The following is a 10,414-nucleotide window of genomic DNA, read 5'->3' on the forward strand; positions in this document are numbered from 1 at the left end:
AACAATAAATCATCTAAATTCATCTTCAACAAACACAAATTAATGGCTGATTCTTTTCTTCTTCCTCATCTCCTCTTTCTACATTTCTCCACAATAAACCCTAACTTAAACCCCCCTTTTTCTCTCTCCTCTGACCAACATTTCCAGACCAACAATGGCGTTGACCACTCCAAATCTCTTCTCACACTGCCCTAAATTGAACTTCTCCCGCAAAAATTCACTTCCTTTCGCATTTTCTTCCTCCACTTTTCGCCCGCCTTATCCTTCTTCTTCATCTTCTTATCTCAGGTAAATTTCTCCCAGTAATTCTCATTAATTTGATGTTTTTCGTTATTTGAATTATTGTTTTGCAAATTTGAATTTGATTGAATGTAATGGAATGAATTGTTTTGATTTTATATTAGAATTGCCCCGAAAAATTATGGAAGAGTTGTTTGTTCTGCTGCTTCTGCTGCTGGAAGTTCGGGTTCCGACGCCGAATTAAATCCTTATGAGGTAATTTCTAATTTTTATTTATTTTCAATTACTTGAGGTGTGATCATTTTTAGGAGTTTGGATTATTTTGTTTTTAATAATATGCTGTCAAGTCAGATATGAACTTGAATTTGATCATTATTGTACATTGACAAATTTAGCTAATAAGGGTAGGTGTTTTTGTAATTGTATGGTAAAATTAACTAACAATGTGGGTGTAGGATGATAGTGGTTTGTTGAAAAAACTAACTAGATTGGGATATGGGATGATGATGTTCAATACAAAGAACTGGCGATTTGGTATGATAATGCATAAAAGAAACCGAGTAAGAAGGATACATGTTGATTTCGCAATAAAATGAAAAAAACTTGAGATGTGGATATATGATTCCATAATAGAAAACGAGTGAGAGGAGGATTTATGATGATAATGGTCCATCAAAAGAATTAGCAAGAGGGATATTTGATCATATGATGATAAAGTGGTCCATAAAAATAAAATAAAATAAAAAATATAGGAAGATTTGTATATGATGATAATTGTCCATAAATTAAAATAGCTTGGAGTATGCGATAATAATGGTTCATCAAAACAATAGTAAGGTATTTGATGATAGTCGTCTTTCCAATGGCAAGAACGAAGTGTGAACAGGGTTGTTGAATCTGTTGTGAATCTAGGGATGATGTATTCGATGTCTCTTTGGGTTCAATCTGTAAATATTTGTTAGTGACAGTTAGAAGGGGAAAGTTTTGGTGCTTCAAGAACAATTGTCTTAGCCATATGCTGAGCCATTGCTTACTTTCTTCTTTATCTATCCATATACAAAAACCAAACACTTGCTCATGATCCATGCTAGTTTTATGTACTACAAGTACTATTTTGAGAAATTCATTGCAACTTCCAGTCTAGTGGGCATATGTTTTGGTTTCATATTTCTAGAATTTAATCTTTTAGGTGCTTGGAGTGAGCCCCATTGAAGGATTTGACACAATTAAGACGGCCTATAGTAGAAAACGCAAAGACGCTGAGCGGAGAGGTGATGAAGCCACTGCTGCCATGGTAAATATGCATTTTTCTTCTTCTGGATAAATGCTCTTGTCCTAGTTTTCCTGATCTAAGTAAGTGCTTGGTCACATATCTGTAACTAATTTGTAGCTTTTCAGTTAGAAAGGGCTTACGACAAGATCATGATGGCTCAATTAACTAAGAGGAAGAAAGGGGAGACATTTGGCTCATTTAAGGTACATATTTCTGATATTATTTTTGTGACCTCTGCCTTTATTTATTTATTAGTTTTCATTAGCTGATATTGTTATATCTCCTTGGCATGCTGCGCATGTTTTATAGCTAGTTGCTCGTTTTCCTGTTTCTATCATCATAGTTTGTGCGATTATTTGTTAATCAGTTCCCCATTGAGACTTGGTTGGTAGTGTGAGATCAGGTTTTAGGAGGAAGTTAGGTGGTAGATGTGATAGACGTTATCTTTCAACGGTACTTAGACTGCTTGATTGTACTTTGTCATTTTCTTTTCCCAATGTCAGAGCCCAGTCATATTTTCATGTGTGTTTTGAAGCTAAAAGGAACTTGCTTTATGCTTGAGTTGCTGTTTTATTCTGTAATCCAATTTATACTCCCTTTCTCCTTGATAAGCCTGAGTCTGCTGAGTACTTTTAATTAACTGTGGGGTGCTCTTGCAAAATACAGGTTTCAAAGGATATTAAATATGCTGATAAGCAGCCAGTGGTATCATGGGGACCCAGGTTTGTGTTTAGGCTTCTTTCTCTGGTATTGCTTGTGTACTATTAAACATTGAGTTTTTGTTTCTCCTTTTATGTTGTTCTTGATGTATTGGATTTAGTCCTTTTCCATAGGATAGTAAAATATTTCATCTAAGAGGTGGTACCTACGTGCTTAATAAAGTTTGAAGAGAACAGAGAAAATATGGAAAGAATTGGTGGATTTCTGGAGAAGACTTGAGATACAACAAAGATTAATGTAATAAGAAAAGCAGAGGAAGGCTGTGCTGATGATCCCTGAAAAGGGTGGTTACAATCATCTTTCAAAAGGCTGATAACTCCCACTCAAAGGATAATTACAACAATTCAGAATGATTCTCTCTCAAGTCTCACATAATCTTATTTTTATCCACTCACCTCATCAATAAACTGAAATCAGACACTCATGGTCTCACCTTAATTAACTTCCATGCATCAAATGCCTCTAGCAGAAGGTTTTGCTGACCCATTTTGCCTCCTTGGTAGCACCTGTTGTAGGGTGATTTGGATGGGTGGGTGATTAGGTGGATATAGCAAATTTGACGAGGGGTAAATTTTGTATAAATTTTAAAGAATGCCGATTAGTTGTAGGGGTGAGCATAGCAAAGTACCCTGTAAAAATCTCCTAAAAATAGGAACGGAACCGGAACCTGTTCAACAGGTTCCTAAAAATTGGAACCGTAACGTGCCTTGATTGTCTTTCAAAGTAAGCTTAATAGTTACTTGATTGTTTAGAATCTTTAATACAAAATTACGAATACTTATATTAATACCATTAATGAAAGTATTAAGAGTAAGATGAAAAATGGATAAACGGAAGGAGAGAGGTAGGTGACGGCTTTTATACAATTTTGATATAAGGCTTTTATACTTGGGCTTAAATGATAGGTTCCAGTTTCATGTATCCTATAAGGAACCTATACTAACAGGTACCCTATAGGTTCCAGGTCCAAAATTTTATTACCCGGAACCGAAACCTGTTGCCCTTTTTTATTACCCGGAACCGGAACCTGCCTGCGGTTCTGAGCAGGTTCCGGTTCCAGGTCAGGGTACCCTGAATTTTTTCTCACCCCTAATTAGTTGTCGTCTAAGTTGACTTATTTAGCAAATGGGCTACATTGTCATCTTATCTTGTCTTCTATACCAGTACATCTAACTATGAAATGAACTATGATATGCTTTCAGGTCCAGTAAGTCTGATGTCAAGGATATACGTATCAATATGGCTATATCTGCTGTATTTGTAAGTACTGCTTGACCAGTTGCTTTGTGCTTCCCTGTCTCTTGTTTGGCACATGTCATTATTCACAATTTCTTGTTTATGAATAGATACTAGTGGTCAGAACAATGTTGGAAACAAAAAATGTGTAATAAACTGATTTAAGGAGGGGTACTTTGGGTATTCAAGAATCTTTCACCGGGTTTATGAGAGGAGGCACAAGCACAAGACCACAAGACAAGCACAGTAGCAGCAGCAGTTGTAGCAGCAAGAAGACAAAAGCTTTAATGATCCACTAAGAAGTGTGGCATCTGATTTTTGCGTGGGAAAGCCATCTTGGCAGTACATGACAAAGTCTTTAATTGTTAGGGTACTTTTGTGTGAGGGAGAGCTTGGTATATAAGAGGTAGCAATGCAATAGTAATAGGGATGTTGATTTTGGAGTAAGTAGTAATAGAGTAGCAGTAGTTGTAGAGTAGCAATAGAGTAGTAGTTGTAGTATTCTTCAAGTGTCAAGCTTTAGCTAGACATAGTCTTGTGGCCGTTATTTACAAATATCAATCAAAAATTCAAAATACCAAAGCTTTCCTCTATTTCTGATATTACTGTTTCAACCAAGCAAACCGAATTACTCAGTCTATAGCAAAATGCAGTTTCTTTGAGTGTCATATGATGATTATTGTTTTGCTTTGAAGCTCTTCTAGACTTCGTACTTATTTAGCTGTATTGATATGCAGATAGCTTGGATTTTCATCAAGCAGAATGCTGAATGGAAGCCAATACAATTTCTGGGTTTTGTTTTTGTGTATCGAATTTTTGAGAAGTTAAAAGCATTTGAACCACCAGTGTCTCCAATGTTCGCCGTAAGAACGCTTAGGAGTTTACAGTGCTTATTTTTGAGGGTTCTGTTCTGCACTTCTACCAAGTATTATCTTGAACTTCTGCTAATTATTTGTCCATGACCTGATTGCAGGAAGATGGTGAGGATGATGGACGGGGCCTACGCATGGGGAAACGCCTTCTTCGATCTCTTTGCCTAGTGTTTGGTTGTATTGGTCTTGCTTCCTTGGTATGTAGCCTTTTTTTATAGCAACTTATTCCGTTTATATGTCTGCTGTCTTTCTATAGATATCAAGGTCTGCCATTAAACTTATACTAACAGGTTTCAAGACAGACCTATGTTAGTGTTGAAAGTACTGATTTCCAAAAAGACATCATTGTTTTCACTAACAATTTGAACTTGTTATATCAGAAGTATTTGTGTAAATTCATGGTTCCAATTTTTCAAAGCAATTGACAAAAAATATACGACAGAATTTTTTCATGGTTACCAAGCATAGATTGTTATAACCAGGGCAAATTTAAATAGGTTGCGCTTGTATCTTTTCTCCCATTGTACATTTTGTGCTCCTGTTTATCTGATCTACTTCTATTTTTAGGCTTTTACTGGTGTTCTGAATCTGATAGAGTATTCTGGCAATTACATACCTGCTGCCCTTTACAATAGTCAGGTAAATTCTACCTCCTCTTCTCTTTCCTCTTTTAGCTCATGCTTTGCTGCAGCTGAACTGAATCATGGAAATCTGTTTAAAGTCTTATTCTTTCTCTTGTTGGTATAACAGGAACTGATTGTCACTTCTTTATCAGCCATCATTCTCTTCATCCTGGCATCGTATTATAGATGATACGGAGTATGAGTTAAATTTTTAGTCTCTTAAACTTGGTAACAAATTTTGTATTGATTCTAAATGTTATGACTGCCAAATTATGTCAAACTACACTCACCCTTACCTACTGCTCAATAAGAGTACCTTTGTAGTGTAGCTTGTCTATAAATGTAAATTACGGATAATTTCTCTCTTCTCTACCGTATTGTATGCATCAGTTTATTCAATTATGCAACGTCTTTTTTGTGTGCGGTTAGCTCAAGGAAAGTGCAAGTACTTCTAGCTTATACTCCATTCTTTCGAGAGTGAAATGTGTGACAACTCCTTGCATTGATCTTTCAGATGAGAGCATCCTATATAGTTATCAACAATATTGACAGTGCAATTTCATGTTACAACAAGTAGTATATGCTTAGGGACACTTAGCATTGATGTATTCAACATAATGATGCGTTATATTCATCTCCTTTATCTTGATGCGTTATATTCAACAAGAGTAAACATTTAAGAATCAAGATGCATTTTGAACTTTAAACATATTCAACAGTATATCTTGATGGGTTATATTCAACTCTTAGGCCCTGTTTAGTTCGCCTTATATTTGCTGGTCTGATCTGACCAAATTTTGACCTTAAGTGTACGACAATCTATAAAGAAAAAAATATATCAAATGGGATCTTGTTAGATTCGTAATAATGTGAATTTTATTAATATGTAATTTTCATAATTTTTTTCTTTACGAAATTAAAGATATTTAGCGATAAAAAACTGTACATAAAACGATGTTCTGATCTGAACTTATTTTTTCTGATCTGATCTGAACTTATTTTTTCTGAAATAAGTAAAAATAAGGTGAAGTAAACAAGACCTTACTATCAAGATGCATTTTGAATTTTAAAATCTATAGCTAGATGTTGGCTTGGGCGATGCCCTAGGTATTGAAATTACCTTAAGTTTAAATACTTGTAGATATTACTATGTATAATTGCTTAATTGGTATTAAATAAGAAAAATAACATCCAAGGAAACAACCATTAGTATGTGATTGACTTCTTACAAATTAAACTGTAGTTTAATGTGCAATTATTTAGAAGTTACATTCTACATAAAAATTAAATACGAAGGTTACACATATGAAGAGTTTTGGGTGATGATACATAGGGTGACATGTAATAGTGACACATATCGGTGATGTGGCGCCAAATCACATTGTGAGAACAATAACACATGGCGATAGCATGTTATCCCTTTGAGTTTTAATAAAATTATAGATTCTATACATGTAAAATTTATAAAAGTTGATATGTAAAAAAAAAAAAAAAAAAAAAAAAAAAAAAAGTGTGGTTCAATTTAACTTTTCACAACCTTTAAGAACTTTGAACTTAAACATCTTTAACTCTATACACATAAAATTTATAAAAGCTGATATTAAAAATAAATAAATTAAATAAATCCAACAAAATTCATATGACACTTTTTTTTTTCTTACATATTAATGAAAATTAATGAAAATTTATGGTCAAAGTGTAAAGTTTAACCCAAAAATATACAATAGGAGGACTGAGAGATTATTTCTTACCATACCTTCTCGTTTATATTACTAAGGGGTGTCAAAAACTTACTTGACCCGAAAGGTTTACCTGAAACCAAACTGTTTTCGAACTAATTGGATCCGAAAGGTTTTCATCCAAATCCGATGTGGAATCAACCCGAAGTTAACTCGAAATCGATTTTATCCGAAAATTTACGATCCAAACCCAACTTGGTATCGATTCATTATTTATCTGAAACCAATAAAACCCGACAATTCAAGACCTGGATTCAATTTAACTCGAAACGAAATCTACCCGAAAATACCTCATTTTACCCCACCTTTTTTTTACCAGATTCAAAACTACCCGCGACCCTACTAAACCCGACCCAAAACTTATGAGTTAATTAGTTAACGACTTTTTTATTATAGTGGAGATTGGGGGATTTTGAATATAAAGTGTAGTTAATTGGGCGTATATTAAATTTTTAGTAGAAGAGAGAAATTCTACTAACAATAAAAAAAATGGGGTTGATAGGAGTATAAAACACTTGCATAGAAAATAGCTCTATAATGAGTTTAAAATTATATGATTGATTTGAACTGAGATCTAATTGAAACTGAATTGATTTGAACGGAGATCTAACTGAATTCGAAATGATCTGATTCAAAGTCTATTAAATCCATTTTGACCCAAATAAACCCAATTAAATCCAAATTCGAGCTTACTTGAACTGGATATGACTTGACCCGAATTTAACTTGACCCGAATTCGATTTGTACCTAACCATACCTTGACCAACTCAAACAACCCGACCCATCGTGGGTCAACCCAAACTCCATCTGGGTACCCGATTTGACACCTCTATTATTACTCTCCTTTTTTTCATTTCTATATACAACCTTTTGACTCTAATTGACTAACTCTTTCTTTTACTTTATACGGTTTAATTTTAATACATCCATTTATTTTTTTGTAATTTTCTTAAATCAGGTTTTTTTTGGTGTTTAGAGAGTCACTAGGGCGGGGGTGAGAATCGATCCCAAGATCTCTTAGAACCGAGAGGGAAGCTCTAACCACTTGAGCTATCCCTCACACTCAATTTTCTTAAATCAGGTATCTATATTGACCAAGTACATATTATGAAGTATAAGATGACAAAGGAGGGTAAGTGGATAGATAAATTAAGTCAATAATGCTATAAATGGAAAAATTGGGTTATAGACTAGTTAATTTGTGAAAGTTTATACACAAGTTATATCAATTTTCCTTAAAACTAAGAGTAGAATTCAAACTCAAATAACAAAATTTTAACCGTTGATAAGAATCGATTCCAAGATCCACTAAAATCGAAAAGAAAGCTCTAATCTACTCTGTTATCTCTCACTCTCTCATAAATAACACATTTATCACTTTTTTTTTTTTTTTTTAATTTTTTTTATTTACAAAAGCCAAGTTTGACGCAATTCTTAGAGGACTATATTCCAACCGCAGCCTTTCTCCGTTATTTTCCAAATGAAATGTAGAAAACTAAAAGTTGTGTTAGCACTGATTCTACCCTTCAAAAATTGTCTTATATTTAATGTTTTCCTGTTGTTGTTTTTAGGTTTATATATATTAACTCCTCCCTCTTCTACGATGGAGTTTTTCTTCTTCTTGAAAAATCATCATCACCGTTACAACAATGCAAGAGCTATCGACAATCGTAATTTATATGAAAGAATTCTTTATTTCATTCAATATGATATGAATTTGTTAAATACAAATATCTTTTGTATATGTTGTATGATTTTTTATTAAATAAATAATTTTACTATTTAACTATTTTAAAATAAAATCTTCAAGTCACGTTATGAATTTATCTAATCCAAAATTTAACAGTAATAAAAGAACATCTTTATTTGATACGAGGTCCTCTAAGGGAGGAATGGAGAGATGATCCAAAACTTCGGTCAAGTATTCTCTCTATAGAAACAAAGTAGTCATCTATTTTATTTTCGTACATATTAATGAGAAAATATTTCTTAAAAAACACAAAAAAGAGAAGAAATATCTTTTAAACTAATGTTAGTTCAATATTAGATTTTTTTTTTTTTTTTTTTTAAATTTTTTATAGGAATAATTCAATATTGAATTCGTTTACTTTATCTTGCTCTTTCACGTTAGGTTGTGTGAATGTGTGATGTTATGCCTTATTAAGCTCATGTCTCAGTTTACAAAATAATGTGTTTGTATCAAAATATAAAAATAAAAAGAAATAAAAAAAAAGTATTGGATTTTCTATTGTTAAGTGATGTCATATATTCGAGCATATCTATTCAACTTATCTTATTTTAAGGTTTTAATACTTATTTGAATTTGCTTATATGACCATAATTGTTGAGCATGACATAATTTTTTTTAAAAAAAACTTACATGAACTTTATTGTTTATATTAGGAAAAATATATTTTTAATAATCTTAATTATGGACGATTTACTTCTAATAATCCTAAGTAAGGTTTATTTTTTAATAATTCTAACTATGTTATGTGTTTGCCACTAATAGTCCCAATGATCGATAACCTGCTAAAAGAATTTTTGTTTTTTTTGGATTTTAATAGCCACGTGTTAACACATGATTAGTCTAAAGTTTTTTAAAAAAATTAAAAAATAAATAATACAGTGGGGAGAGGGTGGTTGGGAAAATTTTTATTTTATTTTCATTTTGGGAAATTCTCATTGGTAATCACTAATTATTTTTTTTTCTCAATGGTAAAGGGGTCAACTTTTAATTATCTTTGGTAATCAAACATTAATGTGGTTAATCAAATGGTAACTTCTGTTTAATTATTGGTTAATGAAATCATTAACCATGGTTAAATTACACTGATTTGACTTATTTACCCTTAATTTTTTTCCCTCCAATTATTTTGTTCTGATTTCCATAACCCATGTATTAAAACCCCCAATTCTCCCTCGATTTCTCATTTTTTTTTCCAGATTTTAGGGTTCTTCAATTCATTCTCCAAATTAGGGATTATGGCAAAATCGGGTTCATCATCTGTATCAACGAAGGCTATCACCATGGACGACAAGCTTGAGTGGGTAAAGGTCGTTAATTGCAATTGTTCTTCCCCAAAAATCGTTGCGGTGAAAGTATCCAAAACCATGAAAAACCCAAGGAGGCTATTCTACAAGTGTAGGGCCTGCAATTACTTTGCGTGGGTGAAGGAAGAAGATGTAGTCAGGGCAGGGGATGAATTCGAGGTTGAAGGTGCTTCATCTGGTTCTGTGAAGACAAAAGTCGAGGATTTGGCTAATTTCATGAAAAATGTTGTGAAAATGGCACTGATTTTGTATTTTGTGTTGTTGTTTGTTGTTTCTAAGTAGTAATGTATGCATTCCCTTTTGGGTATGATATGGTTCATGCATGTACTGTGAAAGGCTTTTATGCCATTATCAATAAAATAGTTGCTACAATTTCTGAATTTTTTTGCATCCAATAACAGAACAGTATATAAGTGAAATGGCCAGTGACAATGTAATAGAATTGCAAAATGTGAACAAAACATAAGTGAATTGCATAACTTACTGCCAAAAAACATGACTTGTTTCAACATCATTTGATCAACTACTAACTTACTGCAATGTCCACTAACATCATTTACCTATCCAAAATACATCATAACTATCAAATATGTCCATAAAACATCAGAGAAATTACTAGCTATGTCCCAAAAACATATTGACTTGTTACTAAGCTGA

At 32.9% G+C, this 10,414-nt stretch overlaps 1 protein-coding gene across 1 annotated transcript; it reads left to right on the forward strand.

Annotated features, from left to right (window-relative positions):
• The first annotated feature begins 57 nt into the window (after window positions 1–57).
• On the forward strand, window positions 58–5,371 carry LOC145576372 (protein CHLOROPLAST J-LIKE DOMAIN 1, chloroplastic-like). The gene is made up of 10 exons (XM_081634141.1): window positions 58–288; window positions 405–495; window positions 1,430–1,534; window positions 1,639–1,716; window positions 2,180–2,235; window positions 3,436–3,493; window positions 4,207–4,332; window positions 4,443–4,538; window positions 4,909–4,980; window positions 5,092–5,371. Exons 1-10 carry the CDS (start codon window positions 155–157, stop codon window positions 5,152–5,154), a joined length of 879 nt encoding a protein of 292 aa, XP_081490267.1. The 5' UTR covers window positions 58–154; the 3' UTR covers window positions 5,155–5,371.
• The last annotated feature ends 5,043 nt before the right edge of the window (window positions 5,372–10,414 follow it).

The sequence above is a fragment of the Chenopodium album genome, chromosome 13 (assembly GCF_948465745.1).
Source record: "Chenopodium album chromosome 13, dcCheAlbu1.1, whole genome shotgun sequence".
Classification (NCBI taxonomy): Eukaryota; Viridiplantae; Streptophyta; class Magnoliopsida; order Caryophyllales; family Amaranthaceae; genus Chenopodium; species Chenopodium album.